At 39.3% G+C, this 23,307-nt stretch overlaps 1 protein-coding gene across 4 annotated transcripts; it reads right to left on the bottom strand.

Moving 5' to 3' along the window:
• Nucleotides 1–59: 59 nt before the first annotated feature.
• chd8 (chromodomain helicase DNA binding protein 8) lies at nucleotides 60–21,729 on the bottom strand. 4 transcript variants are annotated; one of them, XM_081374492.1, is made up of 39 exons: nucleotides 21,634–21,729; nucleotides 20,800–20,975; nucleotides 19,361–20,397; nucleotides 18,954–19,232; nucleotides 18,746–18,862; nucleotides 17,523–18,001; nucleotides 17,311–17,425; nucleotides 16,928–17,131; nucleotides 16,669–16,737; nucleotides 16,513–16,568; nucleotides 16,313–16,430; nucleotides 16,094–16,177; nucleotides 15,673–15,810; nucleotides 15,382–15,503; nucleotides 14,268–14,511; nucleotides 13,743–13,919; nucleotides 13,473–13,616; nucleotides 13,261–13,359; nucleotides 13,014–13,173; nucleotides 12,126–12,336; nucleotides 11,816–12,011; nucleotides 11,529–11,699; nucleotides 11,041–11,331; nucleotides 10,721–10,941; nucleotides 10,390–10,592; nucleotides 9,779–9,935; nucleotides 9,601–9,690; nucleotides 9,186–9,289; nucleotides 8,778–8,901; nucleotides 8,595–8,670; nucleotides 8,200–8,474; nucleotides 7,899–8,131; nucleotides 6,510–7,157; nucleotides 3,521–3,864; nucleotides 3,346–3,432; nucleotides 3,119–3,220; nucleotides 2,936–3,043; nucleotides 2,436–2,540; nucleotides 60–2,313 (listed from the first exon to the last, which is right to left on the bottom strand). In XM_081374492.1, the coding sequence occupies exons 3-39, from the start codon at nucleotides 20,300–20,302 to the stop codon at nucleotides 1,936–1,938; spliced, it is 7,671 nt and encodes a 2,556-aa protein (XP_081230618.1). In that variant the 5' UTR covers nucleotides 20,303–20,397; nucleotides 20,800–20,975; nucleotides 21,634–21,729; the 3' UTR covers nucleotides 60–1,935. The 4 variants fall into 4 exon arrangements, with proteins under 4 accessions (XP_081230618.1, XP_081230616.1, XP_081230617.1 ...); XM_081374491.1 differs by having other exon boundaries at nucleotides 267–2,313; nucleotides 3,521–3,867; XM_081374490.1 differs by lacking the exon at nucleotides 21,634–21,729 and having other exon boundaries at nucleotides 18,954–19,259; nucleotides 20,800–20,933.
• Nucleotides 21,730–23,307: the final 1,578 nt, after the last annotated feature.

The following is a 23,307-nucleotide window of genomic DNA, read 5'->3' as shown; positions in this document are numbered from 1 at the left end:
GCAGCCGTTACGTTTTTCAGCGAGGATCAAGCTGGACCAATCACAGTCGTTTATGATTACAGATGAAGGAATCTTATTTAATGATTTCATAGAGACAAAAGCAATGGATTTTACATTTTTACATCAAGAGCCAATTCTCACAAGTGTAATACTGTTTTCAATAAGACAAAAAAAAAAAATGGCTTTGTTATTTGAATGCATCTCAAAAGAGAATATGAGGTCACATGTGCCCCCTAAAGGATAATCACTTTTTTTTTTTTAGCTCAACCCCATCATGAATTACATTTTCCAAGTCCCTTTCATAATGGTTAAATAAAACTTAAATTCGTTATCATATAACTACTCTAGTTTGAGCTGCTGATGTTTCTTTGTTACCATGTCCCTGGGTGCAATGCATTAATTTTCTCTAAGAAAATGTCTAACAAAATTATTATTTTTTTTTCTTGTGAATGTTTTAATTAGTCAATTCAGCTTTCTCCTGTGTTCTAACACTTATTGTTCTATTTTTTTGGGGGGATACCCCACTGGAAGTGATATTTTTTTAGTGGATAAACATGGCACAAACATTACCAAATATTAGCAATGGAATTGATAACTTTAATCCTCATCTCTTTAATAAATACTTCCTAAAATTTCAACAGGCATATTAACTTATGTTACAGAGCTCAAAAGGCACCACATAACAGCAATCTATTCGTCTCATACTACAGTATTACTGATCACCCAATGGTTAAACCACATGCTGGACAGAGAAGGCAGTTTGCACCACAAGCAAACTCAGTTGTTCTAAAATGTAAATAGCCACATTATATATGCAGGTTTTAGGAAAATGTTTGTAAACATTACCAAGACAAATGTTAATTTTGTTATTGCGGGCAAATAACCATCATAAATTGTGAAACCTGACTTACCTCCAGCAGGCGTCAAGAAACGTTAACCCAGCCACATGCTGAATTTCTGTGATATTTATTGTCTCTTTCAATGTCTTAGTTTCAACCTTACTTGAATTGCTGAAACTACTCTAAATTTGTGATTTAATGTCGAATTACTGATGTCAACTTAAGCTACAAGACAGCAAAATTGAAACCACTTATCCATTAAAAAAATCATTAAGAATTATGATCTTTCTCCACATCTAAGTATGAAGTTTGAGAGAGAGAATAAACTTGCTTTTCTACTCAGCATGTATTCCATAGTCAAGAAAAAGAGCCTTGAGTGGTCATTATTCAAATAAATACAAACACTTGATGAAATGAATTCAACAGACATCAGTTTCCACTGTAGACTGCTATTCATATTTATATCACAGAGACAGTTGGAGTCAGTTATTGAAACGGGAATAAACGCATAATTTTTGCATCATTGCAGGCATAGGACCAACTCTACTTTGTACAATACAGCCATCATCTGTCTAACATTGTTTCAGTAACTAACCCTAAACCCCAAATCCTACCCTGTCCCCACCCCCCAACACACACACACAAAAAAAATGATATACATCCAACAAAAAAACTCCATGTTCTTAACCAGACCGAGGCACCACGATGGCTCAGCTCAGTGCATGACTATGGATCCTCCAGCACACTGTTAAACAGTTCAGCCTGAGGGTGAGAGACAAACAGCTCCTTTCCCAGCCAATACAGGATGAAAGGGGCTTACTGTGGGTATGTGAGACAAATTCATATTTCATCTGGAATTAAGCACAACGTGCTGAATGAGGTGTAACAAGAAAAAATAAAAAAGGGGAAAAAACGGCACCTGTATCTCCTCAATCTACGCAAAACAGTCGAGTACAAATTCAACCCAAGAAAAAAATCTGTTACTCCATATTTTAAGCAATAACATCAACAATAATTATAAAAATAATGAAGGCAGAATATAATAAAATAAAAGACTGTCATGATCTCGGCCTACTACATCTAACATGAGATTTGGTCAATCCTCTGAGCTTGAGGAAGAGTCTGAATTTTTCGGTGCCATGATGACATCATCCAAAATGGCCTCTCTGTCTGAACTATCATATCCACCTTGTGACAAACTGTCACCTCCGTCCATATCTAGAGCGCTTGGCTCCATCTTCACATCGTAGGCTGGAGTAAGGAAGTGGTGGGATGACGTGAGGTGACCGCCGTCTTCCAGGTCCTCATCGTCCATCATGTAAGCGCCATCGGAAACTAACGTCTCGCCTTCGCCGCCTCCGAGGAGAGGGTCATCAGTCTGGATCGAAGGGGTGGAGAGGTAATGGCGATTCTTTTTGGGGATTGAAGCGTGGGGACTCAACAGTCTGTGGAATAAACTCTCAGGCAAGAAGCCCTGAGATTGAAGAGAAGGATCACATTAATTTCAGTCAAATTGATATCTGACTATGATTGGTCTAACGCTATGCAACCAGGGTAGATGAGGATTACCACCGAGCTAATAAAGGAGGCACTAACCGAATTGCGAACAGTCTCAGACCATTCCGGTGCTACAGCGTGGTCAGGATTCTCCTCCAGGTGCTCTCTCAGGTCCTGTAGAGCAGGCCCGTAGATTCCACCAAACTGAAAAGCAGGGGAGTATAAATCATTAAGACCAACTGAACTGCACCAAATATATCAAGAACAACAACTGGCCCAGACAAACCACACTGTAGATTGGTGTATTCGTAGTTTTTTTTTTTTGCACTTTTCATGAATACATAAAATCTCTTATGCTCACCAAGGCTGCATTTATTTGATCAAAAATACAGAAAAAAAAAACGGTAATATTGTGAAATATTACAAATTAAAATAACTTTAATTTCTATTTTAGGCTGTTAAAATGTAATTTATTCCTGTGAAGATAAAGCTGAATTTTCAGTCTTTAGTGTCACATGATTCTACAGAAATCATTATAAATATGCTGATTTGCCGATAAAACATAAGAAATCTAATGAATGCCAAATGTCTTCCCTCACCTTCTTGCCTGTCCTTATATCTATGACCTTTATTCTCTCACTGCCAGTAAGAGCTGCTCCTTTCTCTATCCTCTTCCTCCTCTTCCTTTTGGTCCGATTCACCAGTAACTGCAACAACGAGAGGAACATTATCAGGCGTGTCAGTCCAAAAAGAAGAGCTCAACCTGAGTTTTTCACACATACCTCTAGCATGTCTCCCTCCACTTCATAATCTGGGTTTTCTTTGAGCCAATTGGGAAGGTCCCTCCTGCGGGGAGCATGGAGAACACCTTCGGCATCTACCAGCTAAAGGTAAAATAAATAAAAAAAGCACATTATACAGCTGGACATAAAGGTATTTGATGTAAATTTAAACATTACTTATTCCCCAAAACTAGTTAGGTAAGTTTAATGAGGCTGCATTTCTGTACCTCGTGGTCCTTTCGCTTTTTGCGTGCACTCCCTTCACCGTTTGGCATCAGAGCTTGCTTAGAGAATGTCAGCTTTAGCCCCTCCTCCTAAAGAAAACGAAACAAACGTTAAAGCAGAAGAAAGAGACAACACTGAGGTTCATAACGGTTCATAAATGTCTGAACACCACCTCACCTTCAGGAGTTTTACTGTGAACTCTGATTCTTGGCCGTCAAGAACTTCTCCAGATAGGGCACTGTTGCTTTTGCGTCCCACTCGGGGGTAACCCAGGTCATCGCTGAGGTCACGCTCGTCAGATGCAGCACTGAGCTGAATGTCAGAGACGTAGCGGCGACCTGACGGCCAGTGCCCCATTAGAACCAGCGAACAGAGGTTGTCTATTCTGTTTATCAGCACACGGTCTTTGGGCCAGTCGACTCTTAGAGGATCAGTGAGGGACTCGGGTGGGGCGCCTTCTTGAGATGGTGTGAGTGAGAGGAGGCTGTTTTCTTCATCACCATCACACATCTTAAGAGTTGCTGCTGAGAGATCAGTCATTCTAGTTACAAATCTCATATAAATCTACCCAAATTAACTCATTAACCATTACAGCTGGGCAAAGAAAAAAAAAAATATGAATGATTGAGAAAATATATTTTCTAATTTTGTTTTATGTTCCATGGAAGACAAAACGTAATACAAGTTTGAGTGTTTTATTTTTATTTTTTCTGGGTGAACTATTCCTTTAAGCTTAAGTAACAAACAATGCGTGAGCCGGCATGTTTGATTTATTTCTTTGAATACGTTTAAACTACAAATTACAATGTAATATTGTGAAATATTACAGTAATGTAAATAACAGTTTGTGTTTTTTCTGAAAATTTTATTTATTCCTGTAATGGCAAATCTGAATGCTAAATATTTTTGTGAAAACTGTGATGCTTTTTTCCGGTTTCTTTGAGGAATAATTATTTATTTTATTTGAAATAAAAACCTTTTGTAACATAATAAAAATTGTATGCATCCTTGAAGTATTAATTTTGTAATTCTGAAAGAAATTATGTTTTGTGGAAATATTGCCTTGACCAAACAGATTTTTACTAGAGCCTGACCGATATATATCGGCGGGCCGATATTATCGGCCGATATTAGGCATTTTCCTAACTATCGGTATCGGCATTTATAACGGCCGATAAATTAATATTTTAAAAAATGCAGCGTGCAGTGATTTATGTAAGGATGGTGCTGCCAATAAAGCACCTAAAAGCTGTTACAAAGAACTGGCAAAAAATAACAGCCGCGTCCGGTGTAGACACAGTGTTAAAGCTCATTCTGCTACGTTACAACATCAAGCAATATTCTAATAATTTATGTAATTATAACACTTTATATAGGGCCATTTTGCATTAAAAGTAGCCAGATGGAGACGCGACACGTTAAGAATTAATACACTTTTAGTAAACTACAGAACAGCGCGAGCAGGAAGCGGCGCACCTCACGCGGGCAGAGAACGGACACTGTTAGTGATATAAAACGCACACACACAGGTCTGTTAAATTAAGCAATACTTTTAAGGTAGTCTAATATTTTTCTGACTAACAAAATTACTGACACAGTAAAGGGTAGATTTAAATAAAGAAAAACGAAATTTAAATAAAGAAATTAAACGAAATTTAAATAAAGAAATTAAGCGAAATTTAAATAGAGAAATTAAACGAAATTTAAATAAAGAAATTAAACGAAATTTAAATAAAGAAAAACGAAGTTTAAATAAAGAAATTAAACGAAGTTTAAATAAAGAAATTAAACGAAGTTTAAATATAGAAATTAAAAGAAATTTAAATAAATTAAACGAAATTTTAATAAAAAAACGAAATTTTAATAAAAAAACGAAATTTAAATAAAGAAATTAAACGAAATTTAAATAAAGAAAAACGAAATTAAGTTAAATTAAAAAACGAGATTAATTTAGATTGATAATAACAAGTAAAAAGGCTAATACATTTTGTTTCTATTATTCTATTTTCCACAATGTCAAAGCAACACAGCTTAATCCAAAACACAAGCTCAGACATGCACTTCGTCCATACAAACTCCACTGTTCTGCGCTCTTGCCAGAGAAGACTTGCGCGTCGGTTCTATTTCTGGCATGCACGCGTTTTCCGCGTGGCTCGAGCCGCGCCTGAGAGACGCGTGTCTCACGCAGGCAGTGTGCAAACTCCAACCTGTTAACATGGGAGCCGAAATAAAACGGCCATGCCACGCAGTCAGTGTGTCGCTGGCCTTATTCAAGCGCGAATGAGAACCGTTTCGCGGGGGATCCCAGATGTGAAAAAAAACAACAACAAATATTCGAATGTCAAATTTTCAAATCGAATACCAACCCACCGAACGAATATTCGGGTCCAGCCCTATAGCTTAGTTTCACGTTTAGTACATTTTGCTTACTACTTATTTAAAATAGTATAAAACTACTGTACATATGTAATTATAAACGTTTTCATTATGATATTATTAATTTTACTTTACTAAAAAGATCTGAGTTCTTCCTCCTCACTGGTAGATATTAGAGAAATTAAGATTAAAAATAGAAGAGTATTTAGAATATAATATAATATAAAATGCAATGCAAACTAGTTTGGTTACAGCTCAAATTCTCATTCTATCATTAACCCTGCCTCCATTACATATCTTTGTCACACAAGTGTTTAATCACCACATTTGAGTTATCATTGCAAAACGTTTATATATTTATTCTGTTTATACTGTGTATTATATATACAGTAGCCTACCCAACAAAAGTTTGTACACACCAATTGGAAAGTGTGTCGAAACTTACTGTACTATAATACACATAAATAATATTGCTACTGTATTATAATACACACACAAATAATATCGGCCGATATATCGGTATCCGGCTTTTTTTTATCGGCATCGGCACCCAAAAATCCATATCGGTCGGGCTCTAATTTTTACTTCTTGGATAAAACATTGACTATAATTTTCGATTGGTAATGATTTCACTGGATTGCACAAAAAAGGCATTTCAGAACAAAAAGCTATAATATGAATTTCAAAATGCATACTGAACATCATCAATAGGCTAAACACTAAGAAATAATATTTTCCTGCTGCAGGATACCATAAACCTGATTTAAATGCAACAGTGTCCCCTCCTCACCTCGTTCTCTCTCTGCATCACTGTCTCCGCTATCATCCGAGCTGCCCGAATGACGGGAGGAAGACGACGAGCCCGAGTCTGAATCGGAATCAGAGTCTGAAGGCCCTTCACCTCTCTCTCCTCCTTTTCTCTCACCCGGCCCATTGTTTTTGCTCTTCTTCCAGGCCCATCCAGCCTGAACTCCAACTTTCCCCTCAGAATGGGACAGGAGCATGGCTGGGGAGTCTGACGGACAGAGGGTCTCCACACCTAGCAGCCGAGACTCATCATCTAGGCTCTCCTCTTTGATACTGGTCGAATCCTGTGACTGACTTAACGAGTGCATCTGTGAAACAGCTTGGGCTTGCTGGTTCTGGAGGTAGTCGAGACGGGCCTGACTGAATGAGTACTGTGGGTCAGAGAAGATCGAGAGTTCAGTGCGGCTGACGCCATGTCTAGCAGCAGCTAAGAGCAGCTCGTGGTCGTGCTGTGGGAAGCTCCACCAGTTGGGCAGATCAGAGCTGGGTGGTGCCAGACTGAGGCGTTCCTCTAACGAGGGGTGAGGAAGAACACGTTCACGTAGCCGACACAGCAAGCTGACCCTGTAGAGTGTGCGCGAGGCTCGTTCTTCTGTGATGGGGGCCAGGGACTGGGACAGATCTTGAGATTCTAATAGAGGAAGAAGAGATAACAGTAGAAAATGTGTTATTAAAAAAAGAACGTCACTGTAAACTACAAAAATAAAATAAAAAATTGTTTTGGGGGCTATATTAATGTTATGGTCGATACACAATCAATAGCCAAAATTAAAATGCTATACTATTTTGTCTAAATAAATGAAACCAATAATTAATCATTTTCAAAATCCTCTTAAATTCTACAAGAGAATTTAGGCATTATAATGTATTTAATGTTATTTTAGTATTATTTATATTTTAGAATTTATTACCAATAATGTATTAGCTTTTATATTTTCAGTTCATTTTAAAATTTAGCACTTTTGTTTTAGAACTTATGAGATTGTCATTTTTATTAGTTTTATTTTATATTTATATACAGCTTTTGTTTATTTCAGTTTGGGTACTTAAAATTCTTTCAGTTAACTGGCAAGGCAACATTCCTAAATTTCCATTTAATCTTCAAGTTTTTTATCTGACATTTACATTTTATTTTAGCTTTGTTTCAGTTACCAAAAATGATTTTAAGAGTTTTAGCTTACAATAACAACATTAATGTTTAGTATCAAAAAATGGGATTTTTAAAAGATGTATGTTTTTAGTGTTTGTAAAGATCATTAGATAATGGCAAAAATAATATCAGACGATATGGTAGATATTCCGCATTCATAATCCAAACAAATTTCCATTTAATTAAATCAACTTAAACACCAAACATGTTCTCATTCAATACCTTCTCCGCGTGCAGGCCGAAGGTGACACACTTTACGACACATGGACATGAAGCACTTGAAGTAACGTGTCAAGCTTTCATCTGTTTTTTTATCAAGCCGAGCAAACGAACGAAAATGATTCCAGTCCATATGATGCTCATCCCCTTCTAGAGCCTCTACCTCTTTCTTTATCCTTTCGACGCCAAAGGTTGACACCACTCTGTAAAAATCACACTCCTCTCTACGAGTCCATCTGAAACAGAGAAGCTTATGAGAAGACTGAAGAGGAAGCTTCAGTAACAGGTTTCTTGAGGAACATACCTTTGTTGTCGTTCTTGTCGGGCTATCTCTTTGAGTTTAGTGGCTTGTTCACACCGTCTACGTCTACGGTCGCCCTTCTCTGCTGCCTCCATCTTAAGCTGCTCTCTCCTGTAACTGCGTTGGTAGGCTGTGATAAGACGCCGTAGTCTGGCTGTAAGCGATGAGCTCGTCGGCCAATAACACAAATCTGATGATCCTGAAGATGGCCCCTCGATCTGCACAGGAACAGAGCGATCCTCCACACAAATATCACCATCTGCATTCACCGAATCAGCCTGAGGAGCACAGTATCCACATTTATTATCTAAATGTCTAATAACAACACCACAAGATAAATGTGCCAGAATTACACATACACAGGAACAAAAAAATTAAGTGATTGAAAATGCACATACCTCCTCATACACCTCCTTAGTGTGCCTTGTTGCAGGCTTAAATTCTGGATCTTCAGAGTACTTGTCGTAGTCTCCTCTAAGACACAAAAACAAAATAAAAAATGAAGCTTAAATATACCAGTCAACCATATAAGCTGTAATATTATAATGCATGTGTAAAGCTCAGCTCTATTTGAAACTGACCCCTCCCCAAGCTCTGGGTCTACTGCTTGCTGCTCCGCATTAATGTCCTGCTCATTTGGACGGCCACATCGCTCGACAAAACACAAGCAAGGGTCAGCACGCATGGTGGTGTACATTTCATATCCTGAAATGGCAGAATTAAGAGGAAAAAAAAACATCAGGGATATGCACAACTACATATTTTTGTCTTTGGCAGGTATCAGGATGACTTGTCAGCCTTAAATCTAGATACAATCTCCAATATACCTCACTAAGGGTAAGACAAATTTGTTAGTTGTTAGAGGACAAAAACATCAGTTTTAAAAGAGCAACATGGGGGTAAAACTATAAGGAAGATATCATACTATAAGGAAGTTATATTAACTAGACACCCTTGAAGATGACGAGGTTAATAAAGCCTACACATACCATGCTTATAGACTCCAATAAGCAAACAACGGTCAGCTTCTGCGTCCCACCAGCCAGAAGGAACATCTTGCTGCTCCATTTCTGGCAACCAGATATCAATATCCCTGCAAGGAAACACACTTTCTAATTTAAAGTAAAAAAAAACTATGATCAATGCATCAAAGAAAACTTAATTTTTAAGCTTGCTAGGCATTAAAAAACATCCAAGAAGAATGTAAGATTTGGTGACAACTATTTTGTTAGTGTATGTTCAGTACATGACCAGTTCACGAAATTACAATTTTTGCACTTAGCAGATGCTTTGATCCAAAGCAATAATTTTTAAATTCAGATGAATATTAATGCAGTTAGCAGAGACTTTTAAACAAAGTGATTTTTTTTTATTAAAAGCAATGAAGTCAGGCGATGATTATACCTTGCATCAGCTCCTCTTAATACAGAATCAGCATGCTCTCCGATGACCTCCTGCTTCAGGTAATACAGCATACGTACTCTCAGCAACACTCTGAAAAAGAGGGAGGATGAAATTAAGAAACTTACGGTAATATTTAGTTCAGCGTCATCAAACAGTGTCCCTGATGGGTCTAACATACTTGTTGCACTGATGTTTGAGGTGTTTTCGGTAACTGTCATCAAGCAGTAGACTATCAGGATTGTACTTGCGGATCCACTCAACTTTCTGCACATCAAAAGAGCTCTGAGCCTTCACTCGCTTCCCCTTCCTGCCACGAGGGACAGGGATGGACAGACCTAAAGAAAAGGAAAAAGTCATTATGCACCTCTAGAAAAGTGCATAGCCTGCTAAGCATGAAAGTAATGCTGTGTTTTAAAACCTACATAAGCTGTTGCATTCTAAAGCTCCTTTTCATTATCTCCGAGAAACGACAGATCAGAAGTCATTTAATTGACCAACTATGCTTTTTTTCCAGAAATATTAACGGTCAGTTATTTTGTGTGGATATTTTAACACATTAATTGTTCATTCATTTTACCATGTTAAATTAATGGAGGGTAATGGATGCTTCACGACCAATTTGAAAGTGAGAAATGCAACAATCAAAGGCAAATGTCGGAGATAGTGGAAAGTCGGCATAAGGGAAAATGTTGACTCATGAAAATCTAAAGAGCTCTACCACTACCTGAGGGTCTTTGCTGGTAGTATGAAAGAGTGTCAATTAAAGATTATAACGAGAGAAAGTTATACCAGAGTGATTAAGCAGAGCCTGTGGCTCTCGTCCATTCTCTGGAGGGGTGATTAGCTCCCAGATGAAGCTTTTGATGTTCTCATCTCCACGGTAATGTATCAGACAGAAAACCAGGATGACGCGACAAATGGTTTCCACATCACGTTCACTGAGACGCCGTTTACAGCGAGCATGAGACAGGATATCCCGCCAGCGGCCCCATCTGTAGAGAGAAAGTCATGTTAAAATGTATGAAATCATAATTCCATGAAGTTTCAAACATGAACAGGTGAACTAAAACCCGTTTCTTGAGAACAACTACATATGATAATGAAGAATAAGCTCGCAAACCCATAAACAAGTAGGTGTTTCTCCACTCGGAAGCAGTCTGTGCGCCCGTATCCTCCACCAGAATGCCGGTCTGAGCGTCGAGAGGCCCGAGATTGACGGGAATTATGGGGTGGGTAGTCATCATCGCTGTCCATGTCAGACAGATCACCACCCTCTCCACGCAGGGTGGAATACTGACGTGTTTGCTTTCTCACTCTTGGTGTGTCAATCACAAGAGTGTTCTGAGTTTGCAAAAAAGAAATCAAGAGAAATTATGAAAGGGAATACTGGCAGAGAAAAAAGGATACAGTAGTCACATTTTGAAAAAAACTACACTGTACCTTCCTGTTGAGAGTGTCCATGTCAATGTCTGCTTTCTTGGCCCACTTCTGCCAGAACTCGGGATCATCCAGAGCAATATCTGTGCGGTTCTCAGAGGCCACAAAGCTGGCCTTGGAGAAGGTGGATCCTTTGCCTTCACTTTCTATAGTAATGGTAGTTGCTCTTCTCTGAAGTATCTGATCGATGTCCTCCTCACAGAAACGACTGCCCTCGTCATTCTCATCCATTATGGCTGCATAAGCACCTTTACGAAGCAAATCTTCTATCTCCTTCTTGGAGAACTGCTGGATCTGAGGAAAGTTTATAGCACACCATTGAGTAATGATGCACCACAAATGAACTTTTTCTGCCTTGAACTTGCATTTTTTATTCAACAATTCAAAGCAATAACTCACCCAAATATATACGTTTTGAACAACGATATTCTGTTTTGGGCAAAGCATCCTCTAACACAGCAATAGAAAACACAGATTTCATTCATTCTTACCCCGTTGACACTGTTGTCCTTGTTTCCACTCATGCTTTGCAGAACGGCTCGATCAAGCCCCAATTTAAGACTGGCTTTGTCCAACATCTCCCTCTCATAGGAGTTTCTGGTAATGAGACGATATACCTTTACCGCTTTAGACTGACCAATGCGGTGACAACGTGCCTGAGCCTGTATGGAAGTGAAGAAAAATTATGAAATGAACACCTTGGACAGAAAACAAGAACAGGAATCTTCATTAATGGATTGAAATCACTATGAAGAAAAACATGGTATGAGATCCTCACTTGAAGATCATTCTGTGGGTTCCAGTCAGAGTCGAAAATGACACAGGTGTCAGCAGCAGTCAAATTAATGCCCAAACCTCCAGCCCGGGTACAAAGTAGGAAGACAAACCGGTCTGAATCAGGTTTACTGAACCGATCGATGGCTGCCTGTCGCAGGTTTCCTCTGACCCGCCCGTCAATGCGCTCATACAGGTATCTGATCAGACAGAACACATCTAATTTTAGACCAGATCTTACAAACCAGATGGTACAATGAAAACTGGCTACAGTTGCTTCTCAAATCACACATTTTACATTTCTAAAGCTGTACCTCTTGTGTATGAGGTAGTCCTCAAGGATGTCGAGGCACCGCACCATCTGGGAGAAGATGAGTACTTTGTGCCCGCCAGCTTTGAGGCGAGGAAGCAGCTTATCCAGCAAGACCAGTTTCCCTGCAGAGCGCACCAGAGCCTGGAGATGAAAGTCTGAAGCCATAGGATCATATACCGCCCTCAGCTCAGCCACTATCTTCTCCTCAGCACCTGCAGGGAGGGGAGACAAAAAGCGGAAAGTGGACAACAAAAAAAGAAGTCAGTATGTTCAACCAATAAGCAGGAGTTTTTTTTCATGCACTACAAGACCAAAGTTGTCACATAGGTGAACTAAAACCTGTTGTGCTCAACAACATGTAAACAAAGATAAACAAGATGAACTAAAAGGTAGGGATGTTTCTGTGAGGTAGCTTTTGAATGCGCAAGCACATATACTCTTTGTTGGCTTTTGAATGCACGATTGTTTTTTTACTTTCACTTTCGTATTCGCAATAACATGTACTCTGTGTATAGGGAGTAGCGGCACTGACCGCACATTTTACATTATATTTGTCAATGACGAATGAGGATCTGTTGCGCACCAAATCCTCTGCTACCATCGTCTGTCAGTCATCTCTCACATCGATATGCAATAAGTGAAATCTCTCCTGCTGCGACTCTGCAGCCCGTTCTGTATGGAGCAGAGCAGACGCTTTCAATTTATAATTGTTGCGTCCATTGTCCAACTGAACTAAATGGTTTTTATTTCTATTAAAAAAGCAAAGTGAGGGGCTGTGCCGCCGTGGCCAAGAAGTATGTAATCGATGTACGGCCGAACATCGTGTAATGCCGGTAACACAGACTACTGCAGCAAACCTACTCCAAGGGAACAGCCATAAATTCTGTACCTGTAATGAGGTAAGGGTGGTTGCAGCACTTTCGAAGTTCCATCATTGTATTGAGGAGATTCGGTACATTGCTGTTGTGCGTGGCTCCCATGCTAAGGAAGCTGAAGTTACGCTCTAAAATAGCTCGGTAATACTTCTTCTGTACATCAGTCAACTCAACCTGGGGACCAGAGAAATTGATGCATTCAGAACTTACAAAAGCAGAGAGAATTAAACAACTTGAAACAGTACTGTTGTTCAGTCATACCTCAATAATTGTTTCTTGTTTTGGGGCGAGGTTCTTTTCTACGTCTTCTTTCAGTCTACGCAGCATCATGGGCTTCAGAATTGACTGTAGTTTCTGGACCTGATAATCACAGATGGGGACAGAATTTTCAGAACTGCTGATACTCTCAAAAGAGGAAATGTTACCTGCCATTTTTTTTATATTAATAAATAACAATGACAGCGTTTCTCTACCTGCTCCTCAGTTTTAAGATCTCCAAACTCGCGCAAAAATTCAATCTCAGAGGGGAACTGGGCTGGTTCCAGAAAGTGCAACAGACTGAACAGCTCCTCTACTGTGTTTTGAAGTGGAGTGCCTGTCAACAACACTTTATGCTCCTGAAAAGGGAATAAAGAGAGAGCTGTTAATTAATCAAACGTCGCTTAAACCCCTTTTTTTGTAACTAACAAATATATTCAGTTAATTTTAAGGAGGGCAAAAAATGAAAGGTGATAAACTCTTACAAGATCAAGCATCTTGAGGCTGTCAAGAAGTTTGCAGTTTCTGTTCTTCAAACGGTGAGCTTCATCAATAATTACGCAACGCCAAGAAATCTCCCTCAGCTCTGGGCAGTCTGATAAAATCATCTCAAAGGTTGTGATCAGAGCATCAAACCTATAGGCCCCTGGTATAAAGTGTCCCTAGAGAAGACAGAAAAGTGCACGAAGAAGAGAGGAAGTTAGAATGGGGCTATTAAACATCCTACTAGTATAAACAACCTTTCAACATCCAACAAATTTAACTTTCTGCTCAGCAGTTTTATTTTAGTATCATTTATTTATTACGATAGTATTTATTCATATTTGTCGATTTCAGTTAGTTTTATATTATTGTGCTTTTTCATTTTTAATAATGTTTTTGTTTTAATTGATTTTTATTTTAGTTTTAGCAATTTCAGTACTTCAGTCTAAACTAGTTTTAGTTCAAATTAACAACACTCCTGCTCAGTAATGATGAAACTGATTAGAAAGAAACGCATCTATAACAACCTTGTCATCTTTGCAGTACATTTCATACTGCTGGATCATCTGTCTACTGGCCAGACTGCCGTGGTAAACTATAGCATTCATGTCAGTCCAAGTGGAAAACTCTCTTTCCCAGTTTGTGATAGTGGAAAGAGGGGCAATGATAAGGAATGGCCCCTGGACCCCTGTAGCATACTCCTCTGATAGCAGAGCTATGGACTGAATAGTCTTCCCCAGACCCATCTCATCTGCCAGAATGCAGTTTTGCCTGTGTGAGAAATAATGAATACAGAAAAGAGGGTGTAAGAATTGAACAAAGAGGAACAACGTTTTCTCCCCCAAAAAAAGTATAAAATAAAAACAGTTCTAGTCTACCGTTTTACCAAACCATTCAATCTCAGCACTGAAATAACTATTTTTGACCATGAAATTGTTTGATGAATACAATTTTGGTGACAATAGATGTACCATGGATAATTAAGAACCTTAATAAACAAATGTGGTGCATTTCTCAGCACTATCTTCACCTATGCCTGCAGTCCTGCCAGAATCAGATGGTAATAAAAAAGAAATGAGCCTGCATCATCTGATCATCATCATCCTATCATCTGAGTAAGGGCCATAATTCAAACAAGGATCCCAGGGTGAATGTTCTGATAAGCGCACACGCTATCCTCATCAGGAGGCTGTGGATGTGTCCAAATAGTATGCTGTCAAATTATTTACTTTGGTTTTGTATCTCAGAGCTACTGTCTGCTCACTGCTGTAGCATTTGATCAGTAGCAGGTGGTATTTATAATTGAGTGGGAGGGAAAAGTCTCATTCTAGAAAGCATTTATATGTACCCCTGACAAGGGAATGAATCATTTTTCTGGAAGAGAAAGCTTGCAATTTTAAGAAGCCGCATTTGTGTTTATTTTATCAACTAGGATTGCATAGGCCTAAAGATTTATCAGAGCTAAAAGGTACAAAACTAAAAATTGAAGGGATCTTTAAACATTCACCAGTGTGAAAGGTTCTTCAAAATGCATGGAAGGTTAAAACATTTTTTTTTAAAGGCGTGGATGTCTTTAAAACACCCTTTTTTGTTGATAAGCTAAATTTTAATCACATCTTAGTGTATCAGCAGGGTATTTACCTGTTGTACCAGTTAAAGAGCAGCCAGTTAACTCCCTCCAGCTGGTACTCTCTGAGCTGGTTTCCATTCTTATACTCTCTGCACTCATCAAGCTTCTTCCAGGCACTTGCAGCAGGTCGAGGCTGATGGAAGAGGAAGTCGTTAATAATTCACCACTGTCTCATCTGTTTCTTAATGAAAACTAAAGAATACAGACAGGGTGAAAACGCTCTGGTGACCAGGCACTGAGAAGAGAGAGGAAGAGGTAGATAAAACAGTATGCAATGATTGAGTTTCAAGACAGTATCTCACAGTTCTTTTGAGTCTGGGCTGGCGACTTTCAATCTTCCTGAATTCTTCCACTTTGCCTTCATCAACATCCTCCTTTAGCTCCCAAGTAGCATCTTCATAGGGCAGAGAGCACCACTTCACCAGGTAGTACACAACCGGCTGGGAGAGGGAAAACAGTGTTTTTGGCAGTCATATTTCTGCAGTTTGAATTAAATGTGATTAGATAAGAAGAGGTACAACAAACAAAACAAAATATATTTTTAAATCACACTGTCTTTGCTGGCTATGCACAGTAGACCAATGTAGTCTGACTCAAGAATAAATGACTTTAATGAATGAGTCAAACAGACTCACACACTCATGCATTATCGGTTTGAATAAGCAAGTTTCCCAATTCTCATCTGACATTTGAAAATTGGGTGTGTGGTCAATAAATCCTTACCTCCCCATTGTCTTTATCAACACTATGTGACTCATCCAAAATTCGATCAACCTCCACATAGTCTGGATTGAAAGGTTCCTCCTCCTAAAACACAGGAAATAGTTCCAGATATACTTATAAATTATCCTCAAAATTAATGAGATTTTCTAAAGCCATATGACTTATACTACCAACCAAACATGGGAATATTTGCACAATTTCAATTTAATAGGGCCTCACCTCTTGGAATAGGTTCCTCATTTGTGCATGTTTTGTCTTGAATCTTTTCATCTTCTGATGGATCCTCTTGTCTCTCTCCAGCTGCTCAAGACTGGCCCATTCACAGTGCATGTATGAGCTAGAAAAACATTACAATATTTTCAAGGGATAAAAAAATACATTTCCACAAATAAGGGTTGAGAAAACAGTTGATGGCTTACTAGTTTTTATATTTGACAAAAAATTCCTCCACATTAGTATACTGCCCTGGAGACACCTGCATCAGGACAAGAACATACCATGAAGGTTTAGTCATAAAATGCTAGTACAAGATTTCACAAGATTTTTGTGAATGACAGTGAGAAACAGACACTTACCTCCTTCTTGGTCACCCGCATAGACAATATTTTATCCACAATAGCAGCATCCTCCTCACTTGGATTCTCCTGAAACACAAATCACAAACATGCCACAAACACATGAAGATAAAGAGAATAGTCATACCAAAGCTACATATATACAAGCATTCTTTTTTTATGACAGGTGGCAATGTGCCAAACTGTAAACAGCTGAAAAATTCTGACAAAACCAGTTATGAAAAGGAAACAAATGGCAATGAATGGTGTGTTGACGCACCACAAAAAACTGCATGCTTGGAAGACCGTCCCCATCCAGCTCCTGCTGTAGTTCCACTCCCATGGACTGGACATGCCCTGGAGCGGACACTGGAGTTGTGGTCACATCAACGTCTGCGTCCATTTCGTCTTCATCATCAGTGATTTTAATGTCCAAATCCTCTGTGTACTTCTTCCGCTTCACCTGGCGGTTAGAACGCCGCTTCTGTTGGGAGAACAGAATCACAGTAGAGTCAACGAATCCTGTTTATGGCACTGATCTGATGCTCTGTGTTCAAAATTCAATGTCACATAATGCACTTTAACACCTGCCCACACATACAACACTTCAGTGGCTTAATATGGCTCCTATATGACAGTAATAGGTTAATGTGTAAGTAATACCTGTGACATTTCTTCCTCCAGTGTGCGGGGTGAAACAGGTGGGCTTAGATCTACATCTGAGTGGTCAGAGGATGGATTTCTTTTCCTTTTCTTACCACCCACTAGCGTGATGGTGCTATGGAGAGGGAATAAAGTGTAAGAACAAAACAGGCAGAGGCAAATACATCAATGAGTCAAACTCTTCTAGGGAGGATAAAAAAATCTCAACTTACTTGAGCTTAGTCTTGGATTTACTTTTACTGCCTCCACCTCCAGCAACCACTCCTGGAGTCTTCGCCTTGGATTTCTTGTCTCCTCCCACCACCACTTTCCCTCCTCCCACACTTGGGCTTTTCTTCTTGCTCCCTCCACTACCACCACCACCACCTCCTTTCTTTTTTGCTCCAGCAGCCCCTGCAACGCCCTCTAGGTCTGCTGAGGTCTGTCCGGCAGGCAGTTCGTCCTGGTTGAGCACACGGGGGATGTTCCTTTCACCCCTGGCTTTGGCTCGTGCGATGGCCTCAGCAACAATGCGGTTTGCTTTCTCCTGCTTGCACAGGGTTTCTACTCTCCGCACGGGCTCCTGGGCCTTCACCAAACGCACACCGGAAGACACAGCTGTGGTGGTGGTGCAGGACGCAGAGCTGCCAGCTGAGGTATTGATAACTTTAACCACAGAAACAGCTCCACCAGCACTGGAAACAGTGTTTGACTGCAGGGAAAAGGTGATATTTTATTTCAAGCACTGTATTTTGCCAGCATCTCAACAAAATGGTTGGAAACAGAGAATCAGTTCTTATTCAGAAATGGTTCCATTAATTACAAATGACTCTAATAGGACAATGACTGAGTTACATACAGTTACAACTAAGTACAAGACTTAAATCTGTCTAGTTACTGGTTGATTGTTCATATGACAACAAAATACACATTATGCATTTTGTCAGTAGTACTGTAAAGAAAAATTGATTTAAATGTTACAGCACCTTTTTGTTTTAGTATTTTTTTTGTAAATTTTAATTATTTACATAATGACAGTTACTGGATTACATTTATGCAGCAACAATGCAATTAAAAAATTTACTTTAATTATTAAAAATCATTCTTAAAAAGTTTATTTTAAAATCATTCTTAAAAAGTTTATTTTAAAAGTCTGTGTAAGTGTCCCTTCCGCAAGAAATTAATTTAGCATTGAAACTCCCTCATTTGGCAATTGCTTTTCTTTAACCAAACCTTTTTACTTCTAAAAACAATGTTGAGCCATTAAGGAATCAGAATCATTATGAGAAAATTTATAAAAAAAAAAAAAAAAAACCTGTATAAATAATATCAAACATTTTTGAATAACTTTAAAATAATAGGCCTACTTCACATTCTTCATATTCCAAGTGGTACACAAATAATAGCATGAAAGAACATCACAGAGGCATAAAACAGACGTGAGGGGATGTCCTACCTGTGGCTGCAGCAGTAGTTTAAGAGGCACTGCTAGTCTTTGTCCTCCTTGGCCTTGAGAAATCTGCACCACCTGAGGGTTGCCACCAATATTAGCTGCCCCAGAAACCAATTGAAACTGTTGCAAATACAGAAAAAAAATTCCCATCACCACCAAGTTACAAGGAAAAGCACATCTTCCAAAACACACGACTTGTCCTTTTACTCACCTTGGCTCCCTGTTGGTTGGGCTGCTGTTGAACTTGCAGCTGAATGGTGAGCACTTTCGGCTGTGCACCCGTTTGACCCGCCTTAGCTTGGGCGAGAGCTGCCAGCTGGCCTCCCTGCAGGACCAACTTCCCTGGCAGAGAGCCCAACACCAGCCTGTGCTGCTGGCCCTGCTGACCCACCCCTGCAGCTGAGGTTCCCCCTAATGTCACCATCCCAGTCTGGCCAGCTCCACCTTGCGAGGGCTGCTGTAGCACCAGAGTGATCCTCTTTGCTTCACCCTGAATAAAGAAATAACTATTAAGATTCTGAAAGTAAAAAAAAAAAAAGTGCTATAAAGAGTGCAGAGACCTGTGTTATTACAGTATCATTGATATACTATTTAATAATAACCCTGGCAGAGACTGACCTGCTGTGGCACTGCTGACAGGGTGACACCTTGAGGTCGGACGGCCGCTGCTGTCGTTCCAGGGGATGTAACGGTCGACGCTTGGGCCTGTGTTTGTACTGGGGTTTGTAATGCCATCTGCGTCTGAGGCTGCACCTGCGCCTGAATCTGTGCTGACTGTGATGGTGACTGCAGCGGCGTCTGCGCAGGTATCTGCACCTGTGATTGGGTCTGGGGCATTGAGGTCAGTAACACCTGCTTCATCGGGCCATTTGAAGTCTGAACAAGCCTTTGCACTCCAGTGCCCACTTTGACCTGCCCCTGACCAGGAGACGTGGCATTTAATACTGTCCCCCCAGAAACAACCGCCATCCCTGGCCTAAGAGGGGTCCCTGTCAGAACTCTAGAGAGAGTGAATTTCCCTGGAGAGCCTGTGGCTCCTGTGACACCCTGCAGCACTTGAGTCTGACCCTGAGGGCCTTTCAGAATTACAATTTTTGGAGCAGACTGCCCTGTCGCCTGCTGCGTAACCGCAGCGATTTGCTGAGTTTGCAGCTGCTGGGTGGTGACTTGAGCCCCTGACACAGGTACTCCAAGGGGGGAGCTCAGCAGGACCGTTGCTGCCCCACTGCTGTTACTGGCCACCGAGAGAGAGGGCTGAACTGAAATCTGAGCCGGGTTAAGAGAGACTTCATGCGACATCTGGGTGGGCTGCTGTGTTGGTAGGGTCTGCAGTGGGACGGAAACAGGAGTTGCGACAGGTGTTGGAACTGTGACAACATCACTGAGCGCAGGGACACCAAGATCCGGTGTGGGGTCCATAGGTGGGTCCACTTGGCCCAGTGCCAACTTTAGCGCCTCCTCAACTGGGTCTGAGGAGCCCTGGGAGAACGCATCCTCAGGCAGGGAATCCAAATTGAACAGTGGTGTGTCATCAAAGAGGTCCATAATAGGGTCTGCCATATTGTTAAATAGTTTGTGAAAAAAAGCAAAGAATGTGTGATATCCAGTTTCGGTACAAAAACATCCAACAAGTCTGAAGAGATTCTGTAGGTATGCTGTTGAAGAAAGGAAGAGAGATAGAGATAAATCTTCATCAAGGTTTTTTTTTTTACATAAATAAGGCCTGTTACTGGATTACATTCATTCAGCAAGCATCGAATGTAATAATTGGCCTTAATTATCAAAAGTATATAATACATTCTCAAAAGTATATAATAAATTATATATATATATATATATATATATATACACATACATACATACATACAACTACTTTTTTATTCTGTGCAAACAAATCTTTTGCAAGTACCATCATCAAGTCCAACATCACTATCAAGTTCACATTTATAGATCATAACACTTCTAACTTGTCAAATGTATCAGTAATGCAAACATCCATCATACCTAATATGTAAATTTCAATATACTGAATTCTGCAGTATGACAGGTAAACTTACCTGAAATGAATGATCAGGGAGTGAGGAACAGGAAAAGAGAGAGTCCACCGGTTTACCCTCCTTCACTCTCTCTCTCTTCCTCCCCTCTATCCGCTCCTACTCTCTGGAATTACTTTTTGCTTCTCTGGTTGGAGTGAACACTAAGAGATCCATCAATAAATGTGTGCATTGATGCTCTGGAGAAAACATAGGATAGGAAAACACATTAATTAAACCATTTACACTAAACAGTTGCTGCATCTTATGGAATGGCAGTGCCATCACTTCACATGGCATCATGTCTGACTGATCTATATGTCACATAACAAAGTATCATAACGTTGTTTTTAAAAGTCAAAGATTGCAAATGTGTATTGTCTCTAATGTCATGTTCTTTAAAGTCAATCGCAAATCATATAATTGATGTTTAGATCAAATAAATAAATACTATCTTCCTTGACTTGCCATCAATGTTGAACAACAGTCCCAAACCAGACACTCGACAAACCCCATCAATGTTCACAATGGCGATTCCTATTGCTATAAATGCTAAATATGTGCTCGATCATTTTGTTTTTCTCTGACGGCCGATTTAAGCTGTATCAGTAAACCTCCATCATTCATAATACATCTCACAGTCTCTCGTTCGGACTCTCAATCTCTCTCATCAACAAACCGGACCAAACCAAAGGCAACGTGCTACAAAAACCATAGCCCGACTACGAACAGACATGGACAAGGCCGCAAAGCTGTTTCGACTTGGCTAGGGCGTATTTTCAACTAAAATATACCCTAATAACGCTGCCATCCACTGCCCCAACTTTCCCCGCAATAATTTCGGGGTGCTAAATTTACCTTTGCATCGACACACATGGCTTTCTCCGTCTCACAACACTGTACGATTACAGGAAACGGCCAGCGTAGAGCAGGAACTAACATCTTGCCAGCGCTAGGTCGAACGCGCAGCCCCCCATCTCATCTGCTATTCGCTGATTGGCCCATCATCAGAAGGGCTGTCAAAAGGTAAACATTTCATTGGTGGAACAAGTTGTCTGTCATTCCAGTGTGCGGAATTACAGGGCGGGAGACATTAATGGGTATCGGTCGTACGGGTAGTTTGGTTGAGGCTGCACTAAATGCGGCCTACTTGTTATCACCGGGTTTGAGATACTCGCTTGTTAGAATTAAAAAAATAATCTTAATGACTATTTTTAAGAGGGAAAAAAATGTCGAATAACTTAACGTTAAGAAATCGTATTTTTCCAAATGTCCCAAGCTTGTGATGCTGAATGAAATATTTGCATAATACTTGCATGTTATAGTATAGCATATTTTAATTTGTCTTAGATGGATACAAAAATATGTATAAATTTAGTTGATGGGTTTATGGGCTGTTTTATAAGAGAGATCTATCGACTTTAACATGAAAACATATTACAAATAAAGATAGCCTATAATTAAAATGCCACCACAAAAAACACTCAGATGATGTTAAAACACTTTCAATATTATTTGTATTATTCATTATTTTGATTAAAACAAAAACATTATATAAAAAGACATATGTAATGCATTTATTAATTTTACACTGCAATAAATTAATGATAAATCTACATAGATTATTTCACCTGATTAAATCTCAAACAGCAGGCTTTATGTATGATGTAAAAACATTTTCAAGAATATTCAAATTATTAATTCTAGTGATTAGAAATTGAAATTCATATGAAAAATAAATATTTATAACATGTGCTAGGACAAATTAATCATAAATAACATGGACATACATTTTTTAACGTGTAGTTTTTATCATAATTTCTTGTCATGGTGTGGCCTTTCATAAAAAAAATGCTCACAGACTGGTTTGAAAAATAAATTACTATTGAATTAACATCAGTGATTCTTTCATTTCTTTCAGTTTACTTTTCTCCCTCTCCTTATCATTTGCATGCTCTTTCTTTCCTTGTTCTGTATGTGAATAAGTGTGTCTTTAAACCAATGCAGCGTAACTTATTGATTGTGACAGCCCACCCTGCAAAGTCCATAGGAGTCCAGCGTACACTTGCACTTCTGCTTGCCAAAAACTCCATCTGCCTTGCTCGACCAGTGCCACTGTAGTTCATATCCGTTCTCCATTATGCCTATGCTGCTATCTGCGATGATTCCTGGTAAACCATGCCAGCTCTGATGCTGAGAGCTATATTTACAAACAGCTGTTGTTACAGGTAAAATACCTCATTTAGAGAAGGAACACAGGTTGAGGACATATTACATTTCACACAGAATATGTGGATTTTTTGTTAAGGGAGTCAATTTAATGAGATTTATCTTTACAAATCTTTATAATATACACACACAGCTCCATAAGCAGGCAAACATAGACATGAGAAACAGAAACCTCACAAAGATAAGCTATATTTTAATTTTTCGTTTCATTAAATGTGATTTTAGAAATTGAAATTGTCAAAAAATTGAAATAAATAATTTCAAAAAATATGATTAGGACAGTCACATTGTATCTTCCCCTAA

The sequence above is a fragment of the Scardinius erythrophthalmus genome, assembly GCF_964197995.2.
Source record: "Scardinius erythrophthalmus genome assembly, chromosome: 9".
Classification (NCBI taxonomy): domain Eukaryota; kingdom Metazoa; phylum Chordata; class Actinopteri; order Cypriniformes; family Leuciscidae; genus Scardinius; species Scardinius erythrophthalmus.
Note: the sequence above shows the minus strand (reverse complement) of the source record. Positions and strands in the feature narration are given on the sequence as shown.

Coding starts and splice junctions, on each gene's coding strand:
- chd8 (XM_081374489.1), bottom strand. CDS start 20,302: ATGGCAGACCCTATTATGGACCTCTTTGATGACACACCACTGTTCAAT. Junction 15,504..15,672: donor AGCCCAGACTCAAAAGAACT/GTGAGATACTGT, acceptor CTCTTCCATCAG/CCTCGACCTGCTGCAAGTGC. Junction 13,920..14,267: donor TGTACTGCAAAGATGACAAG/GTTGTTATAGAT, acceptor TGTCTTCTCTAG/GGACACTTTATACCAGGGGC.